Source organism: Numida meleagris, chromosome 1, assembly GCF_002078875.1.
Source record: "Numida meleagris isolate 19003 breed g44 Domestic line chromosome 1, NumMel1.0, whole genome shotgun sequence".
NCBI lineage: Eukaryota > Metazoa > Chordata > Aves > Galliformes > Numididae > Numida > Numida meleagris.
The window spans coordinates 13,893,964-13,921,677 of NC_034409.1; the positions used below are offsets into that span (position 1 = coordinate 13,893,964).

At 42.7% G+C, this 27,714-nt stretch overlaps 1 protein-coding gene across 2 annotated transcripts in view; it reads right to left on the reverse strand.

Moving 5' to 3' along the window:
* ATXN7L1 (ataxin 7 like 1) overlaps positions 1-27,146 on the reverse strand; it is a 109,524-nt gene extending 82,378 nt beyond the window's left edge. Inside the window, exons 1-2 of one of the 2 annotated variants that reach the window (XM_021384571.1) lie at positions 26,855-27,146; positions 26,332-26,400 (exon numbers count right to left, since the gene is read on the reverse strand). In XM_021384571.1, the coding sequence (XP_021240246.1) occupies positions 26,332-26,400; positions 26,855-26,969 (184 nt within the window). In that variant the 5' untranslated portion in view covers positions 26,970-27,146. Of the gene's footprint in view, positions 1-19,197; positions 19,291-26,331; positions 26,401-26,854 lie in introns of those variants that run through there. The other variant, XM_021384572.1, reaches the window with a different exon arrangement.

The following is a 27,714-nucleotide window of genomic DNA, read 5'->3' on the forward strand; positions in this document are numbered from 1 at the left end:
GTCTAGAGAGAAAAATGAATCTTTTCTGTTGTTGCTTCACCAGGAAGAAAAGGCCTTACAAAAGTTAAGAGCTTTCACCATCTAAGGAATGAGTAAAAGAAACCAAAAGTATTTCCCCCTCTGAAATTTTAGGATAGTTCAGTTCTGAAGGCTTTAAAAAAATTCAGAGAGCAAACTTAAAGAAACCTGCACATCTTGTAGTACTGAAATAGCAAAATAAAGAAATGAAAAAAACAATGGAAGATGCATATTATTTGTATATATCAAAAAGATCCTCACCACTTATTACGTTGCACAGTAATACTCATAAATCATCAGTTTAATATTGGCATTCAAATGCTTATCCATTTACATAATAACATTTATGGGTCTCTTCCTTTTAATGAAGGAAAGCAGCTTATTAGTTCAATCACATTATTGTTCTATTTCAAATTCTGCCACCTATTGAATATTGCAGAAATCATATTCTCACTATGCTGTTTAATTCACAAAATTATGCAATAATTTTATGTAATAATTTTGTTTTCACATTCTCAAACAGAAGCTTAGAAACTTAGAACCTTAGAACTTAGAAATAAAAGCCCACTTGAAAGCTGTGGTAACTCAGTCTGCACATCAACAAGAAGGAGAACTGAAAAAAAAGGGCTGTTAGGGAATTAACTACTCAAAATAAGGCAAGATAACTGCTTATCTTACTTTTACCTTAAATATTTTATGTACTACAAGGAACTTTGCAGCTCATTCTTTTTCACCACATTGCTTAATGCTTAATTTTCCACTGTTTGGCAGTGGCAATAACTTCCTAGTACTTCAGGCTGTAACACAAATACCATGAGGCAGCATTTCTGCAGGTTGAGAAGCTTTTCTGTTTAAAAGACCACTGCACGTAATCAAGAATCAGCATGCCAATCTTGAGCTGCGCTACAGCGACCTAAAAAGTAAGGCAGTTCTGCAGCCATTTCAGCACTGAGGCACTGAGCGTGCCTCTCAAGGCAGATTCATCATGAGTTTCCACACACTGGGTACATGACAGCAGCTGCACTGCTGCTGACACCTGAACAAGTTCACCACATGAGGACCTGGTGGATAGCATGTTGGACAGGAGCCAGCAATATGCCCTTGTAGCCAAAAGCCAACTGTATCCTGGGCTGCATCAAAAGCAGCGTGGCCAGCAGGGCGAGGAAGGTGATCCTGCCTCTCTACTCTGTGCTGGTGTGGCCTCACCTGGAGTACTGCATCCAGATGTGGAGTCCTCAGTGCAGGAGATATGTGGACCTGTTGGATCGCATCCAGAGGAGGGCCACAAAAACGATCCAAGGGATGGAACACCTCCCCTACAAGGACAGGCTGAGAGCTGGGGCTGTTCAGGCTGGAGAAGAGAAGGCTGCAGGGAGACCTGAGCATATGAGTGTGATAGTCTCACATTGAAAAAAATCATATATACATATGTACATGTATATATATACATATATATATATGTATATGATTATGATATATGTATATATATAAAATATTTTATATATATATATACATACACATATATGTATATATACAAATATGTATATTTATATATACATATATTTTTATATATGTATATATATTAAAATATTTATATATATAATATATATAAATATATATATAAAAAAGAGGTGGTGTTTTTTGTTTGTTTGTTTTTTACAGTAAGGGTACTGAGGCACTGGAACAGGTTGCCCAGAGAGGTGGTAGATGCCCCGTCCCTGGAGACATTCAAGGTCAGGCTGGAGGGGGCTCTGAGCACCTGATCTAGCTGCAGATGTCCCTGGTTGTTGCAGCAGGGTTAGACCAGATGACCTTTTAAGGTCCCTTCCAACTCTAATAGCACCATGATTCTACCAAAGGCTCAGCCATTTTTACCAGAGAGCTAAGACCATACCAGGAGCACACACAAGAAACCAGTACAGAGGTTAAACTAAGGTGCTGAAAACAGGTCTGCTCAGTGATTGTCTCAGGTCCTCAGTGTGAACTTGTGAAAGGTCAGCAACAATATTCACTGATGTGGCCTGATACAAACAGCCCTACTTTCACCAGCACCAGCTTCCCACGTTCTGCTCATCCTCCTAACGGGTAGCTGGAACAAATGGACCACTTAGCATTGCTCATGCTGTGGTGTGAGGCCTGTCAGTTTCACTCAGAAGGAATCTCCCCACCAGCACTACAGGACTGGGTGTAGCAAAGGGCTTATTAATTTAATCCTGTACTATAGTGTTGTGCTAGCTCTGCAACAGTGTAAAAAAATAAAAATTCTCAAAACAGGTCTATTTAAAGATTAATTCTTCGTATGTCTAGGATTCACGTTTATTCAGTGTTTCTGCAAGTCTACTGTGCCTCCTGCTACTCCCTAATGTACCTAGGTGTAGTAATACTGGAACAAGAGGTCTCCTAGATCCAGCCCAAGACACAGCTTTTCTCAGCCACTGTCAGTTCTCTGGCTCGTACCTGACTTCAGCAGCGACAGCACCTTAGCTAGATGGGAAAAAAGGAGACAGCAAAGAAAGGTGCACCACCTTCTCTCATGGATTTCAGACGGACAGAGATCATATGAGACCTTTTCACTAATTCCATTAAATAAAAACATCCTCCAAATAATTACAAGGAACAAACTTACCCCCCGTTTACTGTAGCAATGCGGTCCTTGGAGGACTGTTACAAACACAATCCAGCAGACAGGGTTAGAGCCAAACCCTGCATTCCTCTACCAGCCTACTGGGAAAAATGTTAGCCAAATTTCTTGAATTCTTAGTGTTGCTTTCTCTGTACATCAGGAGGAATTATGTACACAGTAACTTCTAGTTAAACACTTTCAAAGTTATTGATGAAAAGCACCATGCAAGAAAACAAATACTATATGCACCTTAATATATGTTAACACCTCATCTACAAGCACCTCATCTACAACTATGTGATAATTACAAAGGCATAAGCAGCAGCTAATTCCTATCATAACATTCTATCTAGAAAAAAAAACAAACTAGTATTAGCACTTTTCCAAAAGATCCAGTTCAACAAAATCCAACTTCTGAAACAAACAGCAAATAGCCTACACGATTCCACAGCCACAGACACCTGCCTGCAGAGAACTGTGCGCACGACCTCCAAGTGGAGCTACGTGGAAGATCAGAAGCAAACTCCAGACTGCTTGTGTGAGCTGAAGCTGTTCCAGTATGAAGGGGCCACACACATCCTGAGGGATCCACTGGATCCCAACGCAGCACCAGACCTGTGGAGACACTTCTCTCAGGGATGCTGGCAGCAGCTGGGTGAGATTGATGTGGTCCATGGATTTAATGAAGGGTAAATGAATATAGCCACAGACAGAATCACTATCCTAACCAAAAGAGGCTGTGAAATTCTTTCTGTCAAGGACGGTAAATGCCCAAGCACAGAAATCGCAGTATGCACTAACATCAGCACAGTACCAGACAGATCATACACACCTGTGGTGTGCTTATTTGGGGTATCAACTGCCTCCGAGCTATCAAGGCACACCTTCATTCTGAATCCCCCATCTGACAGATGTGAATGTGCTGCAAAACTCTGAATCTGAACAGCATGAGACGTCACTTTCACCATGGGAAAATACTTCTGTCACAAGCTGAAGAATCCTGAACCAGCATCATACCTCAAAGTACATTTGTTATTTTAAGTTTCCAAGTTCAAGTGGAGTACATCATTTGGTACATAAACAGAGGAAAATGGCCACATGTTAAGTCTCGTGTTTCAATTGTGAGCGTTAAAGAACCAAGAATCTGTATAGTTTATAAAACTGAACTCTTTATTTTGATTAAAACAACATGTTCCTGCAATGAAAAAAGCCACAAAGAGCTGTAAAATCCACTGTGTGGAAGCAAATACTCTTCTTAAGTTACCAGGATGCATAATTATTGCATGACTATACAAGAGAGTCCAGGCAGTCTGGATGCTGCAACTATAAATTTATTTGCTGATTTAATGTATTTATTTAGTGTTTTAACTAATAGCTTTATCACTCATTTCCTACATTCACAATACTTGTTTGAAGAATACTTGGAATATCACTTCAACTGTTAAAAATCTTGCAACGTTACTGCATGTTCTCAACATAGTTCTTACCTTATCTCAGTTTTACATTAGTGAATAACAAAAGATTTGTTTCTCCTGCCTGCATCATCCTAAACTCTTCATGAACACAAATAACAACTTGCTCCCACTTTAATGACAAAGAAATAGAGTTGTGATTAGCAGTTTCCATTTCATGCACCAACTGAGTTTTATGGTCAGCACTATCAAAGTCATCAGCTATTAAATTCAACAACACAATCACAATTTCAGTGGAAAACATGGGGATAACTAAGATCCATTCTCATATTCAAAATCTTAGTCTATAACTGTGCACACAAAGCGAGAGGATCTAATTCCATCTAAGAGCTATATTTTACAGCAAGCTGAATGCTGTAGCTATCTACCACCTCCAGCTCAGCAGCTGACCACTTGGCCCATATTGCAGACAAAATTAATTTATCGTGGTTCAGCATCAATGGTGTAGCTGGCCAAAAGTAACTGATGTCACCTTCTCTTGACAAAGGAAAAAAAAAAGGAGGCGATATAAAATGAAATAATACCTAAAAAAAGAAATCCCTATTACTCAATCATACCCAGTTAATTATCAAACGTACCCCAATTATTACTGAAATAATCATAGCTAGCTTAGAATCACTGTTTACATTCCAAGGTAATTCACAAGCACTTTACAACTGCATGTTTCAATAACCTTACAAGGACTTTTATTCCTCTGTGGAAACAAACTATTACAAAATGTCAAACTTGTTGCAAAACCATTGATGAAATTGTGAATAAAAATAATCTCTGCTAGAATTCCACCAAAAATATATATTTCATGAAAAAATAATAAAAGCATTCCTCTCAAATGAATAGTTTTTTGCAAAATGTATTTTAAATATATATAGTGTTTGGAAAAATAATATATATATAAATAATATATGACTATTAATTCCAGTTTAATCATCAGCCGTGATTTCTCTCCCTGGAATCACACTTCACTTAAATAAAGTTACAGAACAAAAGGCACAAAGGCCTAAACTTCTGTTTTAATGACCGGTTTACTGCATCGTTATTATCATGACATCTCTCCACAAGGACACAGATATCTCCTTACTGACACTCATCCATCTGTCTGCATGCCTCTCAAATACATTCAGAAGTCTTACAGATTTTAAAACCTCTGAACATAAATGAGAAAGAAACTATCATTTTCAAAGTGATCAGAATTTTCAACTTTTCTTAAAAGTTTCTGGATGTGTGAGGTGACCAGCATCATTCATGGTGGAAGCCATCCAGCTGTTCACGAAACTTTGCCCTCTACTTTGTCACGCAGAGTGCTGAGCACACATTCCAAGGGAATTGGAAGCCATCAGTAGCCCAGACACCGTCCCAACTCAGGACACTGAGTAAACAGATGCTTAATCATTTACCACAGTTCTTGATTCTGCCAAACAGATTCTGGCAATTCACAGGCTCCTGTAGTATTCCCATTAGGCGTAGCTGAAGCACTTACACGTAAATCAAATTAGGCAAGAGAGCAAATGAGTGGCCAGGACACATTCCCAGCAGCTTCAGAAGATCTGCTCCCAGAAGTCCACCACTGTGCTAAATCGCCCTGTCCTCTCTTCCCTCCCCTTCTTCTCCAGGTAATTCCCTCTCACCTCCAGCCCTCTGTCCCCTTACACCTGCCCAAACCTTCCGACAGAAGCAATGCTGTTTCAGAAAATGTCAGGAGAAACTAAAAACCAAATAAAAGTAGCTGTCATCTCCATCAGCACCTTCCTTGCTGCAGCAGGGCTCCCTGAATTAACCAACCCCAGAGCAGCGCTCCAAGTCAGGTTGCTCTCATAAAAAGAAAATATTGAGCTGATACGCCACAAAGTGAAGGAAAGCCACCTTCAAGCTACTGAGCATCAGCAGTGACATCAAATTGCTGCTCTGCGAGCTGCTTGGAGAAAACCGAGCTTAAATTTGTGGGTTTTTTCCCTATCTCAGGCTTCAATGCACAGGTTAGACATCAACGATACAGCACAGTCCATGTATGCTCTTGTATAAATAACACAGTCCAAAGGAAGGTTTGCCAGTGTTTGTGTGGGCTCTGCCAAGAACCCAGCTCTGTTCGACCGCATGTACAGTTTAAACGCAACAACAGAAAGCATAACTATTTGGAAGACAAAACTCTTCCATAAGATACCCCGCTTTGTAAAAGATACAGAAAAGAGGTTTCTGTCTCTGTAAACAAAGGAAGAATTAGAACTTAACCTGCCAGCAGCAGGCAGTGTCATGCTGTGGCTGATCTCAGCCTCCAAGTTCCCATATACAAACCTGACCCTCTGCTACCTTGCTCTTTGTGACAGTACCAGCAGCCATACAAAGTGAGGCAAAGCGAGATGTAGCCTCCACACAGACACAACTAGCTACACTGCATAAACAGCAAGATGTAGGTCTTTGGGGAATGTTGCTGAAATGTGCTACATGCCGCAAGAAGGAGCAAGCTTTTTGCTCACTCCAGTCTCATACAATCTCCAAGTGAAAGCACATACAAAGCACTCCAGCAACAGCACTGGAGATTTCTCTTGCATGTTTGGAGCAAGTCATTTGGCCTCTCTCTTTCTGTTTCTCCATCTGTAAAGTGTCACAGAAAGCTTGAGAGGCTTAATTTATTAACAGCCTGCCAAGTGCTTTAGACAAGTGTGTTACTAAAGCTTTAAAGTTGTGTTCCTTGGTTCTGAAAGGGTAAACTGCTTGTCAAACCAAAATGAAAACAATATCCTTAAAGGAACGCTATGCAATTTGAATGCAGAAGCATCATGTTTATCTAATTTGTCTTTAAAGAAGACCTCCAGACTCTAGGTATTTTATTACAATCGGATCTGATGTCCTGAACCCCTTTCTCTCTATTTACTACTACACTCCTGGAGGAGGTGATAAGCAGAGGAAAAGCAAAACAGTAACACCAAATGAAAGTGACACATGCCGAGCCAGACTCGCTGCCCCCAGGCTGCAGGGGAAAGACCTCAACACACAGAGGCCCAGAGGCCATCAGCAATCTTTAATTGACAGCAGATGTCAATCACAGGTCAGCTGATCAGGGCAGAAAATAGTCTGGATGCTAATGTAGACAAGAGCAAGCCGCTCCCAACACCTGCAAAAGACCATGTACTGGACACTGGGAGCGAGCACAATTTAAGCACTAGGCTTCCTTGAAAGCAGTATTCACGTGGAAGTTTTGTATCTAAACAAACCCAGTGTTTGATCATTTGCTTTTTTATAAACACTGCTTTGGCTGCACTATGGCCGAGAGAATTCTCACAAAGCCACCCAAAACAGACCATGGACAAGGGTCATCTGAAAATACCAGCTAGACCACACAGATACATAGTGACCAACCCACATAACACCAGTTACACTTAGTAGTACATAATATATTCTTCTTATAGCTAAAGCCACCTGCTATTAAAGATACAGCTGAAACAGGACTGCTAAGTAACAGTAAGATAATGTTTTGTAGTTTTTCAAATTATTAAAACATGAATAGCAAAAAAAGAAATATCAGAAATAGCGCAGCCAGCAGGAGCAGGGAGGTGATCATCCCTCCGAGCTCAGCTCTGGTGAGGCTGCACCTTGAGTGTTGTGTTCAGCTTCAGGCCCCTCACTACAAGAAAGACATCAAGGCCCCGGAGCGTGTCCAGAGAAGGGCAATGAAGCTGTGAAGGGTCTGCAGCTCAGGTCTGACGGGGAGTGGCTGAGGGAACTGGGATGGTTCAGTGTGGAGGAGAGGAGGCTCAGGGGAGACCTTATCACTCTGTACAGCTGCTTGAAAGGAGAGAGTGGCAAGGTGGGGGTTGGCCTCTGCTTCCAGGAGACAGGACGAGAGGTAATGGCCTCAAGTTATGCCAGGAGGGGTTCAGGTTAGATATTAGAAAACATTTCCTCTTGGAAAGAGTGGTGAGGCACTGGCACAGGCTGCCCAGGGAGGTGGTGGAGTCACTGTCCCTGGAGGTGTTCAAGAAACGTAGAGATATGGCACTGATGGATGTGGTTTAGTGGGCATGGTGGGGATGGGCTGGGAGTTGGACTAAGTGGTCTCAGTGGTCTTTTCCAACCTTAATGATCCTATAAATATTCTTCAATATATCACAAATGAAAAGCAGCTTTCATTTTGGCAAAAGACCCCTAGCACACACTCTGAAAGTTATAGAAGTGCACAAGGGAATATAACTGATGCTTGAAAAGAACGTCACTTTGAGTCAACAGATACTTAAAGGAAAATCTCAAAACTCAAAACCTGATCACAAAGAATTTTCTAAATATATGTATGTATACACACGCATTTTTAGGATATCTGTTATAATCCACCTGCAGAATTTCAGCATGTAAAAATGCTAACACAGCACTGCTATCCTTCACCTTGTTCTTGCTAACATTTTTGCACACTTCATATCTTTTTCAGACTGCAGTGTGTATGTGTATCACACTTGGCAGCTGCAGTGGTTAATACTGGTGGTATCCAAGCACCACACAGCTGCTCTCTCACTCCTCCTCCTTAGCAGGGTAGGGGGGAAACAGATGAAAAAGCTCACAGGGTGAGCAAGGACAGGCTCATTTAGCCAGCATACAATTTAAAAGATGGCCTGATTCTACTGTCAGATCTGTGCTCTAGCTCTTTGCATCCCTAAGCTCCTCCATCCGCACGAAGCGTTTCAGTCTCATGGTTCCACACTGCAGATCCTACCCTGTCTACAGCATCTTGAAACAACTGGATCCTAAAAGTCATGTTTTTCCTCCTCAGAGGTGTAGCTCTCTGTGTGCATGCGCCACACTGAACACACAATGTTAGCAAGAGTTAATGAGTTCCTTCACACTGCTGCCTTTTGGGATGGAGCCCCGCTGTCTGCAGTCAGCTGTCTCCTGCAGAAACGTATCTCAACATTTTGGTAAGAGGAGTAGGAAAGAGAGGAAGGTCTTCTTCATAATCAGTAGACATCAGATGGAAATGCACGGTTCAAGATGCCCTGGCTTTTGTTAGACAGGACGCTGACGCAAAATGCTGAGGAGACACCCAGAATAGTTTGGTGTCACTGTGGGCTATACGTTGCTCTGAAGCTCTCCAACATGTTTCTCCTGAAGCAAAACCAATTTTTGGAAGATGACAGTCCTGATCAACCTAGACTTCGAGATCACGGCATGACATCCAGAGCATGATTTCTTTTATTTTTAAAAAAATATTTACCTTGTTTCTGTGGAAGCCAAATGAGAAATGAGAGCTTTGGAGCTGTTACCTTCCAGCTTGATTAACAGCTACAAGAAACACCACCTCAAAGCAAGCCTTGTTTTGAGCCTTATACTGTACAATAGGGCTTGCACACATTCGCAGACCTGTATCTGACAGCAACAGCAAGTGAGACCTGCCTAACACACAGACCATCATACCATTGCCCTGGCTGGTCACACTCAGCAGATGAAATAACTTTATCTGACTGCTTCCTCCAGTTTTCACAAATCTGTCTCTCCACTGCACGATATCAGTCCCCTTCTTGTACTCCCACTTTCACATTAGAAATTAACCTTTCTAGTGCTTTATGTCAAAGTAAGTATCATCTTTCAGTTTTGTATTTGCCACAGTCTCACATATAGCTTACCCGAATGCAGGTATGGACTAAATGATGTTGGGAACGTTAAGCATATCAAACATCTGCTTGATGTTAGCACAACTATTGCCATTCTGCAGAACAGATCCTGGCTTAGAACCACAGAATGAATTGGAAGGGACCTTAAAGACCACTCAGCTCCAACCCCTTGCCATGGGGAGCTACCACGCACCAGAACAGGCTGCCCAGAGCTCGAGTGCCTCCAGCGATGGGGCACCCACAGCTTCTCTGGGCAACCTGCGACACGGCTCCAACATCCTCCGAGTAAAGAATTTCCTCCTAACAACCAATCTGAATCTCCCTTCTTTTAGTTTAGAACCATTCCCCCTTGTCCTATCACTATCTGCCCACGTACCTTATAAAAAAGATGGGGAACAAAAAAAAAAAATAAGTGCACTTCAAGTACTGAAAGGCCGAAATTTCCTCAACAAGGTTGTCATTTTTGGTTCAGATATTTCAGACACGAAAAGCAGCACAAGAGAAATACATGCAAGTATCATACAGGCTACCTTCATACATTGTTTTGAGTTCACCTCTAAGAAAACAAGTATCTTGTCATAAAAATGCCAGTAACATTAAGAACGGAATTCCACATGCACAGTGGGGAACAAAATAACAATAAAAAACTCTGGAAAAAGACAAGTTCCAACCTATTAGCCTCCAAACTATCTTTACAGAGTACTAAAATTTTCTTTAGAATTAATTAGTTAATGCAAATGTTGGATAAACTCAGTGAAGCACTTCTCAAATGAGTTTGATGACTATACAGACATTTTCAGCGTTTAATCCAACATCTGAGAAAATATGGCTAGAGGGACCTATATGGTGAGGAGACCATGACTGCAATATTCAGTCCAAACATTGTTTGCCTCTCTACATGTGTAACTTAGCACATGCCAACAGAGAATAAACTTCTAAATGTTCCACAATTACTCAGCTAAGACCTGACAGATCAGGCATCTGCCAAGCTATGTCACCTTGTCACAGGCAGCAGCAAGGAACTGAGGAAAACCACAGTACTACTACACGGTAGCACAGGAAAGGTACGGCCCTGTACATTCCCGACTAGAAACAGTTTGTGCTCAAGCACAGAGAATTCATGTGGCCCTAAAACAAAGTGCGTATTGACACATTTGGAGCAAACTCCATTTCTCAATTCACAATTCGTTTTACCATTTCCAACTGCAGGAAAACAAAAAGCCTAAATCCATTCCGCAGTCCCGAAATCCTTTAGTTTTTTGTTGAGTGTGCAGGTCCAGAAACCTACCATTTCATAAAAAGAAATTCAATATTAACTATTTTCTTTTCTAGAGATTCAATTCATGCTGTTGTATTTTACACATTTGTGGAGGCAGCAATACTAGTGAGGAGATAAGGGAGGAGAATTGGTAAGTCTGAGCTCTAGTACATGTGCTTTCCACCTATTTTTGTGTACTCCGCTTACAAGAGATTCAGAACCCCTGAGGCTGAGGAAACCTCAGGAAGTGTGTCCGCACCCAAAGTAGGCTAGGTGCTGCCTTGAACTCCACTCAACTCACCTCAGTTGAAGAAGAGTACTTCAGAGCAGCATTGACTGGTCTTGTTGCGGCCGTAACCAAGAGAAAAGGTGACACTTTCACTGAGACTGGCTATTCCCTGATTTGATTGCAAATATGGAAATGATTTAAGCGCTGAAGTCCTTCAAAGGATTCCTACTACTTCTTTTGCAAAATCAGGGCACAAAGAGTTCTCACGCAGATCATTAGAAATTACACAGCCTCTTACATCACCATAAAGATTGACCTGCCATGCCCACATAAATCCGTGGACAAGAAAGCAGCACCAGAAAAAGCATGTTAACAAAGGTTGCTTTCCAAACAAGGCAAAGTCAAAGACCTTCAGGCCCAGCTGTCAGTTGTATGAACTACAGTGAGAAGGCACAACAGCTATCTGCAGTGCTTCTAGAAAGGCTAGCAGGCATTTTGTTAAAGATCAAGTTTTTCTCAGAACTAACAGATGGAGGCATATTTGTGTTTTTGATTACCAAGAAAGTAAAAAGGGAGAACGGAAAGTGTTACTTCCCCTTTCGCCTGTTGTTAAAGGACAGTCCCCTCTCACCCATTCCTCTAGAAAGCTTTTTGCTTGGATCACCTTATCTTTTACACAAACTTTACCAAAAGAAGCAGTTAACACATAAGAAGTTTCAGAGAAGGCAGGAACAAAAAGCTTGCTTATAATCTGTACTAAATCTCTACATTAAGACTGGCTACAGAATGTCTCCACATTATTCTAGTTTTAAATCCAAGCTGTTTGGTCAGCTAAAGCATCCTTCCCAGGAAAGTACTGGGGCCTCATGCATGGATTTTGTGCAATGTAGAGTCTACTACATCCTTTGATAAGCTACTCCTTTTTAATTGTATCATTAGAAAACTGCACCCTGCTTCTAGTCTGCACTGATCTAGCTTCAGCTTTCAGCCTCGAGAATCCCCTTAATCTCGCTGACAAAGAGCCATCTAACTGACAGATACCTTCGCCCTGTCTAAGTACTTACGGACTTATCAGGTAGCCTCGACCGTCTGTTGATAAACTAAATAGATTGAGCTTCTTAAATCTTCCATTCTAAAGCTGATTATCCAGACCTCAAATTAACGTAGATTTTTCTGAACTCCTTCCAGTTTTCCCAACACCTTTTTACAACATGCACATCAGGACTGATACACAGTATTTCAGCAAAGCTGTACAGAAAGCAGTAGTATTCACCTCCCTAGCGCTTGATTTCCCAGTCATGCACTTTCAGCTGTCTGCACAGGCTGCGTCCTTAATTAATCAACCTTCTAGAGTAATGCTTCCTTCCCTCCTCGTATTCTAGGCTGAAGTTCCTTCTAACACAACAAACTCAGAATGAACCACAACCAAATTTGCTTCCATTTGTTCTACAGAAAAATGTGTCTTTTTTTTTAAACCTTAATTGTATAAGCTCTACGTATGATAGAATGTACGAATTCAGTACTTACATTTTACAAGGGAAAAACTGCAGAGAACAACATTATGTTGCAATCATGCAATAGTTACCTAACGTAAAGGCACCTCCTTAAATTGCTATTTCCTTTAATAATCTCAGCACTTCCAGTCTACTTTGCACAACAACATTCTAACATTCCCTTGTATATTCACCTCTTGAGGTACCGGGTGGCCATAGTAGAGTTTGTTCTAAGCAAAAATCAAGTGGGCATAACAAAAGAGTGCTTCAGGCTTGAGGCAACATTCTACCAGATAAAGGGCACAGCTGCAGGCTGGCCATGCAGGATTTGCTAATGTTATAAATCAACCCATGTAGTAAAAATTAATTGCCATTTACAACCTTCGGTTATTATTGGGTCACCATCTCGTTTCCCCCTTTATCTTGGATTAAAAAAAAAATAATCCAACACAGACACAAAGTAGCCACGATGACCACACTAGCATTCACGGTGAGTTGCTATAATACAATGATGTACCTTGTTTCCCCACACCCTTACAATAACTGACTTGTTCTCTTAAGCGTTGTTCAGATAACCATTCTTAGGAAGAAAGATTAGCCCTACCACTGTATTTCAAAAGATGGCACTCTTTGATTGTTGCTTAATTTTAATAAGCAAAATTTGGTGCCAATGGGAGTATAATCTTTTGGAAACTGGTAAATACGATGCTAGCCAGCTAAGTATGTCACAACCTCTGACAAGGAAAGGTAACATGATTTGGTCTGAAAGTGTTTTGCCCTTGTATTTGTTAAAAACCAAACAAATAAAACTACGTACCTGCGTTCACATAGTAATCTAGAAATAAGACATTGTTTCCTTCCTTTCCGAATCATCATGCAATAACATATTTCAGTGGGAACTGGATTATACCCTATCAGTATACAGAAGGTTTTCAGCATTCTTTCATTTAATTCCAGCACAGGTAGGATTAGGCTGTCAACAGCAGCCATATTTGCATTCATAGTCCCCCATTTCAGTGACAAACGGATTAATTTCTGCACGTAACCAGCAGAACACTTTGGGTCTTTTTCCAGTGAGAGGTGAGACATAAACATTATCAGTAGTCAACTTGTTTATTCTCGTGATTTCTTCCTTTTCATTTGGTCCCTCTGCCTCACTGCAGTGATAGGTAATGCCGCAGGCACAAATCACATTTCAAATCCTTCCTCTAGATATGCACACACTGTCTTGATTATTACTAAAAGCAGTTTTAACACATGATTTTGAACACAGGGAAAGTCACTCTCACAACCTCACAGTATTAAAACGAAGAACGTTCTGCATATTGTTCTCAATGCACTCAATGCTTGCACACGGTACTTCCAAAATTTGCCATGAAAAGCTCACATTCTAGGGGTTCTCCTGAAATAAACTCAAATTTAGTCACAACAGAGTCACTCTAAGGATGAAAGTCCACACCAAGAGTCAGAGCTGCTCAGAATTTTGTATCACATCTGGCCTCTACTCCCATAGCACACAAATAAATGGACATAAAAGAACTAGTCCAGAAGAAGAGGGTGGAGTATGAAAGAATAAGAAATATTATTGCATGTCGCGGTTGTTTCTCTTCAGGTTGGGGCTAATATCAAAACTAGGGCAGGATTCAAGAGAACAGATGAGGCTGATGACTAATAAAAAAAAAAAAGGGGAATGTTTAAGAACTTAGAGAATAGGGGGCATGTTTAGGGAACGGATTTAAGGAAGATCTATCTTTCAGTATTTATGTCCTTTTTGCAGTTCGACAATTACAATTAGTTTCACTTCCCAGCTCCACTACACTGAAACAGTATTTAGAGAAAGGGAGAGAGTATTTTTAACAAGTAACGTTCTTTCATTAGAGATCTGCTCTGTACATGTCTTTCCTGGGTGCTATACTATGAGCTTTGATGCCTCCATCCTCCACATCAATAAATTAATTCTCTACCTCCTTCAAATTCCTCCTTAAAATAGCTGCAAGCATGCAATTTTTCAAAATTCACAGATAAATATCTTTACATCATACATTGCTCGTGGCTTTATCTGAAGTACAGTTTAAGGTCTGAAATAAAGACCACCTCTTACCATATTTTAAAGCTACTGCTTTTATGTATTTTACACCACCCGAACATAAAAATTGCACATTTCTTTAGAGCTCCTACAAATATACGTTTACTAAAACGGAATTCAAAAGAATCCAAGAACCTCACATTCAGAACAAACTCTTACCTTCTAGGAAGGCAATAAAAGCTTACAATAACTTTGTTCTGTTGGAAAAACTTGGAAAACAGTCAAGGTAGCAACAGGTATCTTGAATGCTGGAAACAATAATAAAAGCCACAAAAAAAAAAACCCTTGTAGCAGCATTCCCTCACTCAGAGATGCAGCCATGAAGAATTTTTTTTCTGATGAACAAGAAACCCCAGAATATGTAAAGCTGTATTACTTCTGTCAAAGTCTAAATACCCACAAAGCTTGGTAACACACACATCCAGCATGCTTTAAGTTATGAGATTAGCTGAAGAAAACTTATACCAAGCACAGAATGTACAAAGAGTCTACAAAAAAAAAAAAAACAAAAAACAGCTACATGCAGATCACCATAATTTCAAGTTCTTTCCTCCAATTTTTTTCTCATATTTTTGAATTGCCATGATTTCAGTTTCTAAGTGTACCTGCCCAAAATTCTCTGTCTTCTAGAAAGCCAAAAAATAAAACAAAAACATGAACCACAGCATATGAAAATGCTGGACTTAAGAGACCTTGAATAGAGAATCTGAAGACTTTCTACAAACATTACTTCGATCTCAGTAACCCTGCAAGGGGATGTTTATGAACCACGGGGATGACTGAACACTGACAACATGCAGGGACAGGCCGAAAGCTGCTTGGGAAAGAGGCAAGGTAAGGAACGAAACCCTCCAAGCCAAAAGATCAGCTCAGACCTACCTCCATGTGGGAGCAGGTAACTCTTCCTCTAGCACTCACTTCCTGTTCCTTTCCTTACACGGGTATTTAGACCTACTGAAGAGGTGTGAAAACCCATGATTAACTTCTTAAACACTGAGTAGCCAGTATCAGGAATGACTGCCATTCCCATGTTAACACCTCAAAAGTCATTAAGTCCTGCTTCCTCAGAAGAAAAAAAAAAAAAGCGCTGTATCATAAAGTATGTCCGTCTGTAGTACATAGACAGCAACAAGCTTGTTCTGCCCTGCAAGACAAGGAAGAGCCCACGTTTACTGGAGCTCTGAGGATACAACCAGCACAATGACATTAGCCTGGGCCCAGTCCCTGAAAATGTAATCATATGGCCTTGCCTGAGCTCTGAAAGCAGGAAGCACAAGCCAGTATCAGCACGAGATGGCTCAGGTAGAAGTGCACCTACTTACGATGTACCACGAAGAAGAAAACTGCTGAAACAGAAGTACTTCGCTTCTTGGTTTCTATCTCCATCTAACATGTCACACGATAAAAGCAGTGAGCGATGCACAGAAGCCTTCTACTCTCAAAGTCACGGCTGTCAGAATCATCTCTTTCCAGAGCAAGGTGACAGCCTTTTGATTGCTCCAGAACCTTCCTCTTCTTAAGAACTTCAATCTTTCTCAAAGGCAAGTGATGGATTCAAGAAAGGGGCAGTCAGAGAGGAGAAACTGCTGGTAGTCCTCTCTCAGCCACCTCCAAAAATCTTTCAGGTGAGAACCCCATGCGAAGGCTGACCTGGCATATTCTGAGCGGCACCAATTTACTCTCTCAGCACTGCCTGTTATTCCCATTCCATTATTCTCAGTACCTTGGACTCCACCCTCACACTGCTAAAATTTTTTTTGCCCTTTTTGCTTCTGCCTTTGATGTGTTTTGCTTTCTCCTTCCTAGGATGAGGTCTGGCTCCACCAATCCTGAACCCATGCTCATTTTAAATACCATTCCCTTTGCTTTATTCTTGTCTGTCCTAGAATTTGCAGTGGAAAAGGAAACCAGTCTGGAAATGAGGTTACTGCACATTTTCTCTCTCTCTCCTTGCTGCTTACTAAGCCGTGCCGTTCCTCCAGTTGAGCTGAACCCACACCTGCAATTTCAGCCTTTTCTCCTCCTACTTTTGACTCATGCCTCAAATCTTTTCTCTTGTATCCATTTCTTCCTCTACAACAGAATGCAAATATTTATTCCACAAGAAAGCCAGAAAAAAATAATAATCATTTCACATTCCCCCTTCCCACTCCCTTTCCCTTTCTTGCAGCTCTCCCTTCTTCCTCATACCACAGATATGAAACACATACGTCAAAATTCTCACTCGCATCACCCTATTCCTCACACTTCCTTTGCTGTTTTTCTGCTCAACTTCTCTTTCTCCTTTCGCTTCGACAAAGAGCTGGACAGCCAACCAGTATTTCCTCTGTTTGGAAACCCACCTCTGACCCCTTGCATCTCTAACTAACTACACTGCTTCCTTTTTTTGCCTTCTTTCACCTCTGTGCTCATTATCAACTGTTTAATGACAAATTACACTTGCAATTTGTCTCTGACTCCAGCTCCAACTCCCTTCAGTTATCCCTTGTAACGTAACGCAAATATTTCCACTAAAGTATCTAGAAACCTCTCACTATTGCAACATCACCACTTCTATCCTCCATAACCCATGTGTGGCTTTCACTAAAATTGAATGCATTTCTCTTTTTGAGGAATTCTTCTTTCTTCTTTTCCACAACTCTGCTCCCTCCCGCTTCCCTTCCTCCCCATATCAACTCCTTCGAAGGTCACTGAAAAGCTCCTTATTCCTATTTCACCTTCTCTTAGGGCTCCACTGAGTGACAACATTTGCACTTTCCTTCTGTTTGGGAATTTCATCCCCACACTCAGCTCCTTATGACACAGGTCTCAAACAGAGCAGATTTATGTCTAAACATAAAATCTCAGCCTATCTTTCTGACATCTCTTGTCACTGAGAAGCTGTCAGCTTCAGCTCAATACAGATAGAACAGACCTTAAACCTCACCTCTCCCACCCTCTTTTTTCTCCACTTCCCTTCTTGATCACTGTGGACAGCAGCAGCATCTTGTCCATCGTTCAGATATGAAATACTATGTCATCTTTGACAATGATTTCTCTCTCAATCCATTCATCTAGGCTTCGTCTGTGTCTGATTCCTCCAGTCTTGTAACCTCAGAACAAATTCTTCTCACAACAGCTCCAAAGCTAAAGATTTGTCCTTTGCCTCATTACACTTAGTAAGTTTTCTTCTTTTTTGTCTCAACAAACACTATCCTGCATATTCACACTGTTTCAAAAGTTATTTTTTCTATTTTGTGATACTGATCACTGCTCTCCCTACATCCTTCTATGCACAATCCTCCAACTTCAAATGCTGGGAACAATTCACCTTTGCTTTTCAGGTTCCTATCTTACCGAAGCTATACTGTCCCCATCCTACCTGCCACTACATCACTTGCCCACGTTTCTAGTTGACTCATGAGGTCAGTATCCATTTACCAAGTTTTCAACAACCAGTCTGTATTTTAATGCAGGTCCCTACATGCTGTAGGGAGCCTGCTTTGGCAGGGGAGTTGGACTTGATGACCTCTAGAAGTACCTTCCAACCCCTACAATTCTGTGATTCAACTTCTGCGCCTGAGTAAAGACACCTTCCAAGCACTTGCAAAACTACTTCACTGCCCTTTAAACATCACCTGAAAGCTTTCCTTGCACTGCTCTAAGAAAATTACTCTTACTAGGCTAGTAGTGTACAAAGTCTACCATCTACCATGCTGAGCAACCAGGTGTCTTTGTTTGTCAATACTAAAACTCCTGTTTTGTCATACATTAAAAATTATTCTCTGTAGCACAAAGATTTCACAACAAACACACATGCAGATGCACACACCCTTTGCCCCTGCGCTACTACCATGCTCAGCAGTGTCTACTCCTTGATGGGGCTGCTGGCATTAGGCCCTTGCAAATAATTATACTCCCTTCCTAATCACGGCAGTAACAGATGAATTACTTATATTCATCCAGATCACTGTCCTCCAGCTGACTCCATTATCAGCCGCAAACAAATAAGGTTTTGGCTTTGTCAATGCCTGCTGTGGTGGCATGGCTCCAACAAACTTTTCTGATCTAAATCACCAATAGCATCCCATCTCAATGAGGCGTGACTAAAAGGAACTTAAAAAATAAACAGAGATGCTAACTCTCACCTGACCATCGATCTGATCCGCGCAATCACAAACAGCCAGCCAAAGGGTGACTTGAGGACAGAATACCTATCAGAGATTCAAGGATGAACACACGACGATTTACATTTCTTATATTAACACTGTCCAGTGCAAATACAACTTCCAGTTCCCAGAGTCCCTGCCCTCTCATGTCTAGTCCCCTGCAGTAGAAGGAAACGGAAGAGTGACTGGTCAGAAACATCAAAAAATATATAAACAAAACAAAGAAAAGAGCACACCAAAGATCCCCACACAGAATCAAACGCCATGAACTCTTACCCTTTGACAGTCACTCTTACACCTCAATGTTTCTTCCTCAGTCCTTTTTCTCTCTCTTCTGATGAACACCTGCTCCATGCAAACGGAAGGGGAAGCCAGCCTAACCCCCCTTTGTGCTGTACGCAGCTCTGTCACAATACAACTGCTTCCGTTTTACACACGGAGCCTAATGCAGGGGGAGCCTGGGGATTAAGTGAAACTGCACTAGGCACAAACTGGCACCAGCAGTAATACACAACCTACGACTTCTGTCTTCAAGTTCTTTGCCACTTCTGGCTGACACTCTTTTGGATCTGGGAAAAAACACATCTTTGTTCCTCAGACACTAAACATTTTGTACATACATGAACATTAACAGCAGAATTCAGTAAGACTGAACAATTCTATAGTCTTAGCGCTGTCAAGAGTACAAGGAGGAAGATAAGTTGGGCTTCAGGGCTGTATTATTAATATAACATACTGAAACATTAAAAGAAATTGCTGAATAATAATTATGGCATTTCAGAAGTAGGGAAGACATCTCTATTTCTGAGAGCAACCACAAAGTCCACTTCACCAATAATATCGGTGGCTTTCAAGCGAAATTTTTAGTAAGCAACAAATTATATATAACACAGCACTCCCTTAAAATCATCAACAATCAACCACAGAAAGCAGACCAAAAAGAAAAAAAAGAGAGAAATGATGCATACAGTAGTTGGTATTATTTCGTCCCATTTCTGTCTTAAGTAACAGTGCTGGATTCCACCTTCAATTCGAGTTAGCTCAGATAGCTGCAAAGTACTATGATAAAAATTGGATTATTTTACCCACGCAGGGTCTATCTTCTTCACCGAGAACATGAACCAAAGACTTCTTCCTAAAGACTTGCTGAGAGGTCTCAGTCAATAATCCTTACTGTTTCACTACAGCATTAGCCACAGGTCTTTCGGCATATAAGTTACTAGCTTCACCTGGCACTCCACATCACTAACTCCTGAATCTGCTTTTTCAAGGACAAGCCAAAGAGCATCTCTACCAAGCTGAAGCTAGAAGACAGAGGGATCCAGTAACTTGACATTAATCCACACCGATGTAAACTGAACATCTTTTTTGCTAGTTACTCCAAAATCATTCTTAGTAACAAGTTGTCATGGCATTTAATATTAGAGTGGAATTGATTCTTGAAGAAATAATATGCATTCTTTTTCATATCTATACACTGCTTTTACTGAAAGAGATCATACTTAGTAGTGCACATTGCATTATAAATCTAAACTTTCACTGGGACTACCAGAAATTCAAGCTTTCTGCCCACAGGACTCCAGTGATCCATAACTTAAAATGTAGTCTAAACACATTCCCTATAGGATTTTCCACTGCTCCCATCACACATACCTCAACCCTGGTTAAATGGCCAACATCTTTTGCCCCAGAGGTAAAACAGAACCTGATAATGTCTCCATTTTTAATTACCGAGGAATAAAAGCCCATTTCAAGGAAATTACTCCAACTGACAGAGGCAATGGTTCAACTCTTGCGTAGTCCCTCTTGATAGCGGAAAGCTGAATTTCACCTATGAACTATTAACCCCCTACAGAGGGGGATCAAGAAGGAAACACAGTGTTTCTGTAACTCAGACAAAATTAGATACACGTGACTTCACTTTCTGTGATGACAACAGGCTTGGGGTCATTTCCCTTGCTCTCAAGTCCTGTGATAAATTACAATGCGTAGAAGGAATGTCAGAGCCAGAGGTCTAGTGGCAGTGCTGTCAGTGGACAGAAAACCACATGCACTTTCCTCATTGGTACACAAAAGATGTACTTCAAACCAGAGGAGGACTCAGCTCTTCAGAGTAACTCTTGGACAAATACTGGGAAAACTATCTCCTGAACTCCACCAAGACACGTGCCACTTAACCAAACCAGAATTTCTGAAGAAATCATTTAGAGAACAAGAGATTTAGATACATATTTTAAAATGTTAAAATCCCGATTCTAAACACCGAATATCTGATCAGACAGCATTTCCATTGCTCTGCTGTTTTTACCCACTGTGCAGGCCGATGAACTGAAGAGCAGGCTCTAGCTTCACAGTTACATAGTTATCTTCTGAAAGCTGAACTACAATTCTCACTGCATTTCTGGGCACTATCATACATAAGGTTCCATTCTTCCTCCATTGCCAGTCCTCAAGACACACTGCATGAAGCTACAGCCACAGCCTGGAGCCACTCCACTCTACTTGCAGAAACTATCCAAAAAAGGGGAAAAAAATTGAGTCGGATATCATATAGCGATCAGGAATTTAAACACCAGAACGCATACAATTCAAACCCACTGTCATTTCTCATCCTGAAGAAAAAAACACCCCATTGGGACCTTTGCTCATTATTCTTATTCCCTGCATAAAGATAAGAACAGTAAGAAAAAGTTTCTCTTGCCAGCAGCCACAGCTTTGTATCCTGCCAATTCTCAGGTCGTTCACTCACCAAGCTCCACCCGAATATTACAGCTGTTTAAGAACTAGTATCTCCGAAAAACCTTATTAGCTAACAGGGAAGAGATTGAAAATTAGACAGCATTAATTCCTCTCTTTTGCCCACTGCAAAAACAAAAACAAAACCCAAATCACCAACTACAGGAAGGTGATCTAAATGCAGTAACCTCTTCACCTCTCCCTTCTGGGGTACCCTGTTACCATTTCTTCCCTCTCAGCCCTCACCAACATTCCTCACCACCACAAAAAGGTGAAAGATGAGGAAATTTTAAATAAAGTTTTATTCTAAAGTTTTTGTTTGAAATGTTTTAAAGGAGACAGCACCATCCACAAACCACTAGTAAACAAACTAAAATTAAAATAATTTAAAAAAAAATCAACTCCAAACCCCATGTTTACATTAACCAGCTGTTTTTGTCTTCCCTTCTTTCACAATATCCTCATAAATAATTTTAGTCCTCTTCCTCATTTCTCATACAGTACGATGCTGTATGCTACATCCTTTTTCTGTACAGAAGTGCTCCCTACCATCTCCCAACCTCCTTAACTTCTTATTTTTCTGTGAAGAATAATAAAATCATCAAGATGCTTTACTGAAGAACAAAATCCTGAAAGCAAAATTAATCACTATCCTCTTAGATTTGTTCTGATGGTACCAGAGCATTTACCAAGTAACTTTCCATCAGATGGAAAGTCAAAATAGGAAAAAAAAATGTATTGGAAAACCAACAGATTTTAAGCTCTAGTTTACATACATAAGGTTGAAGTAAAATCGTCATGTTTGGAGCCACACAACTACCATATAGAAAATCTCAAATTTTATCACAAAAATCAGAAAAACAGAATAGAGTCATTTTTATATAACATTCTTAATGCTAAACAACAACGACTCAGAATGGTTACTGAAAAGATTATCTAAGACCAAACACACACATCATCAGATTGAAACCTCAATAATACAAATCCACTGAACTGAGAAACTGAAGTTGGCTACGACACCACCTACCCAGATATAGACCTAAATCCCACAGGTCATATTTAACTGCTGTAGCTAGTGAAGATGCACATGGTATCTTTTGCTCCTTTACAGACAGTGTCAGCCTAGAAATAGTCCCAGCACTTAATCCCTGCGCATTTGCTAAACTGATTATATATACATATTAATAAGAGTTCTGTATATAAGAAAAAGATATTACATTCTTCTACTGCTTTCTTAAATGCATAAAGTAAAACATATGCCTCCAAAATTAATCTAAAATCAGGTACAGGTTATCACCAGTAATAAAATACCACAGTATCTGTCTTAAGCTTGAAGTCATGGTAATGTTTACAGGACACAAATTGCCAAATAAATACAGACTCCCTTTGCTATGTGTGCTATCTATAAGAAAATCTTCAATACCTCAAATATGCCATTCAACTTTTTAAAATTCAACATAAATTCCAAATGCTGCTCCAATTCTGATAACTCCTCTTCTAGCTAAGCTGGTTGGCTGGTAGTGATTTGTCAGATAAGTTACACAATACTGTTTCAGCTTCCTGATGAGATAAGCAGATAAAGTTGTTGTGTTTTTTTTTTTTGTAGCACGTACATTTATGCATCAAATTTTGCATTTTCTGTGAACGCTTGCAACTTTGTAATCCCCTCCCTACAAATCCACACACCAGTACAAGTCAACCATGGACAAACTCCATTCGCAGAAAGAAAACCAAGTATTAGCATGCAAAAAGCAATTCTGTCTACAAAACCGAACAACAAACATTCAGGAAATTTCTCTCCCTGGTGTTGCCTCTATATCCACTGAAGAATAAAGGAAAGCAACGAGCGATCTTTCCTGCATCATTACTTCTTTCCTAAAGATAGGCATGGTGCACATTGCCTCAGTCACCTCTCGTGTCACAGAAATGAGTAGCACAGCCAGACTGCGACCCCGTGGCCCAGGGATGAGCCAGAAGTACACACTCTCAGGTGGAAATCCAGCAGCCTGCTTCCACACCGTCACCAAGTCCCCAGCCGGGCTGCAGAAGGAGGAAGAGCAGCCCATCATCACCCTAACCACGGCAGTACACAACCAGAGAGGAGGCAGCAATGCAGTGACGAAGCTGGTTGGAAGTAGTTTGACATCAGGTTCTACCGTATCAACACATGTCACCTTGTCGTGGTCTGGAGATGATCACCATCTATCTTCCCCTTCCCACACCATCCTCTCTACAAACAGTCTCAGTAATTTATAAGGGAAAGGCCACGTAAACGTGGTCATATCAATGAAAATTGACAAAACTCAGATGAACATCAAAAGAAGCAAGTGTGACGAGACCAGATTTTACACTGCCTTTATTGAACAGGACTGGTATTATTAATACTTAACGTCCTGTCCATCTGTTACCTTATACACAAAGTCTGATTTTTGTACGACACCACACACAGTCTCCTGGCACCGCAAATGGCATAAGACTGCCTACTCAAACATGTAGATTGCAAAGCAAAAACAAGCTGGGTTTGATATTAAGACCTACCATGACCACAACCCATGCCTACTAACCAATCCAACAAAAAAAGTCAACACCGCATGCGACAAACATGTGCAAGACCCCAATAAGTGCACAAGCGTTTCCACAAGTATGCAGCAATGCTTTCTGTGAAACTACCTAACTCTTCACACTTTTCTGCACCTTTATTGCTAAGGACAGCAGGGCTCAAGCAGGATCTACAGTGGGTGTTCAGACACACGGGTGGGTGTGGTGGAAGCATCTGTGATAACAGACTGCTCAGGTGAACACTGGAGAAGTATTTCAACACATACTCATTTATTGGAACTTTGTGAAAGTTCTAAGTGATTCAAAGCAAGTTACTACAGGGAAACAAAACAATTTCTATGGCTTTTTATTTTCTAAATGCAACGGTATTTTGACAGTTTTTGTTTGTTTTAAACCATTCTGCAATGCAAGCCCTATAAAAGCAGTAAGTAGTTCACACCTGTCACTATCAGTGATGACATTACACGTTTGGAAATAATTTTTCTGGAGAGCAAGTTGAACTAGATCTCCCTTAATGGAGTCTGTGAACTCCCCAGAAAACAATAAAGGACTACAGCTCACCACGTACACTGAACCATTCCAGGAAATGATTTGCATATGGGGATGACTAAGGAACAGTGATCCTCTTCGATCTTTACATCTCAAATAACTTCACAATGAGAATTTGTGTTCTAGGACTTCTAGGCACAAAATATTTAATCTTACCAAACCAAGCTCCCTATAGAGGTCAAGCTCTACCAGCAAAATTTGTGTTCAGTTACTTTTGAATCAAGTGGATGCACAACATTACTGATAGATATACAGACTGTTTGAGCCTCAAACCTTTCACCTACAGATGAACTACATTAAAATCCCAGTTCTGTCTCTAGCTTGTTTTGGAGACGACAAAATAGAGGAGTTCCAGCACGTAAGAATCAAGACAGGAACACAATCAAGCTTGGCATCTTTATCAAGGTCTGTCAAAGTGGGGGCTCTATATTGGTTATTTAATGCATATTCTACGTGATTTTATCACGCAAATTTACTTCGCTAATTAATTCATTCTATTTTCAAGAGTTTGTTTATAGAACATAATATTCATTTAAGCTGCTGAGGTGCTCAGACTTAAACACACATGTAAAGGCAAAGATACGGTACCAAGAACCTCTGCACCGTTTCAGAATATCTATTCTGGCATTACAGGTGATGGTGAGATTTCTCTGAGCACCAGGAAGTCACACAGAACTTATTCTATGCAGGACCACTTGTTAGGAACCAATTTCACAAATAGTATTTATCAGGACGGAAAGGCTGCAGGCATGTAGCACTTCCTTCACAGAACAGAGAGAACAGAACGCTACATGAGAGCATGTCCCAAACCATCCCACCAGTTGCATTAGATGTTCCTCCAGCGCAATGTTAATAACGCGCATCACCAACAAGACGTGTCAGAGTGATTTGCCTGTGCTGCCCAGCAAAGTTCCTCCTCCAGCAGCTGACAGAACTAAGCCAAGCATGGCCTATGGGCAAGCATCATCAGCCTGGAATTTGCCTGTTCATACTTTTGGTACCAGAGAACCCTCTGACCCAAGTGACCTATTGTATTGGGTTTTACACAATACGCATGACTTGGCCTAGCGTAAGGCAACGTCAGACGTAGGCCATCAGTCGACTGTAAGTCACATTCAGCAGCAGGAAAGAAAGCATAAAACGCAACTCGGCCTAAAGAGAACAAATGCATGTAAGGGACTGCTTCAGCAAGTCAAATGCTTTTGAGAATATAAGTGTGTATAAAAATACAACACAGGGGTTATCTGCCCTGACGCAGGGCTCGATCTGCTCATCTTCATACAGAAGTGAGCGAAGCATTACACTGTGAAGGGACAGAGTCCTCAGCAAAAATCCAATATGGCCCCTGACAGGGCTGTCCATTGCCTTAGGATGACCCTGTCCCCACTATTGCCTTAGGATGACCCTGTTCCCTTAAACACCTGCCACTTGCACACACCTGTGTACCTGCACCTCGCACCACACCAGCACCGTCACAGCCACCTGCCCGACCCCGGGCACCGCCGGGCTGCCCGCCACGGCCAACCACCACTGACAGGTAGGGAGATGCGCCGGCCCCGCGCTCACCTTCTTTATTGAGCCTCATCACCTCCCTGCTTTTCGCACCCTCCTTTCCAGTCTCTTCCAGATCTGCACCTGCAGAGGAGGAGAGGCACAGTCAGGAGCCGAGGCCCGAGGTGTGCGCGCATTGTTCGGCGCGGAGGTGAGGAGGTGCGCGGCTCCGGCACCGCCACAACGCTCTCGGGGCCCCCCCTTCCCTCCCCTTCCTTCCCCCTCCTTCTCCTCCCCGCGGCCGCTCCGCTCCGCGCCGCGCATCCTCCCCCTCGCCCCCTTCCCCCACCGCGTCGCCGGCCCAGCGGCGGAGCCCGCGCGGCGGGGCCCGGCCCGCGCCTCCCGCACGCATGGCACCGGGGCCCGGCACGTCAGCTGAGCGCCCGGGGGGGGCGGCACCTCCCGCCGCGCGGCGCGGCCCGGCCCGGCCCGGCCCGACCCGGGGGGCGCGGGGTGCGGAGGGAGCCGTGCCCCGGCCGTGCGTGCGCTGCGGGGAGGGGAGCGGCGCGCCGAGCCGCGGGCCGGTCCCTGCCCTTACTGTGCGGGGGGGCGGCGCCGTGCGCGTGCGGGGGGGCGGCCTCCCGCACCCAGGCGGCCCAGGGCTGGCCCAGGAACGCCTCGGGACTGGGCACGGGCCGCTCCAGGGCCGCCATGGCGCCGCGCCTGCTCCTGCCTCCTTGTTGCTTTTCCCGTTTCCTTCGGCGGCGGCGGCGGCGAGCGAGCGAGCGAGACACGGGATTCGAGAACGCCGCACGTCATCCTCGGGACGTTCCGCCGCCCACACGGGGGTAGTGTCAGCCCCTGCTCCCTATCAGATCGGGCTCCCCGCCGCCCAGCGCGCATGCCCGCGCCCCCCGCGCCTGCGCGCAGCGCCCCGCGACGCCGCCGGCCCCCGGCCTGCCGCCCGCCCGCCCCGAGAGCCCCGCGCCCGGCCCCGCCGCCCCGCGCCCCCCGCCCGCGGGCCCGGCTCGGAGCCGCCGCGCGGTGCGGAGCGGAGCGGAGCGGGGCCGAGGCGGAGGAGCGCCGCGGGAGGCAGCCGTCGGCCCGGCGCCCCGCAGTAAGTCCGCGGGACGCCTCTCGGGATCGCGGCCCGGAACGGGGCGCGGGGCCGCCCTCCCCCGGCCGCCTCCAGCTGAGCGCCCGGGGAGCGCCTGCGGCGCGGCCACAGCCATTTTGTTGTCCGAGCGCTGCCCGGGCCGTGGTCGTGTGTTGACAAATGGTTTTCGTGGTGCTGGGGTGTGGGGCTGCGGTACGGCACTCGGGAGAGCTCTCAGTCCCGGCCCTCTCAGGTAATGCCGAGGTCTCATCTTGCTGCTTGCAAGCCACGGGACGTATGCGCTGCCTCTCATTCTAGGCCTGTGTCATTGTTGGCTTATTTCTTCACTGAGGTAAGAGTAG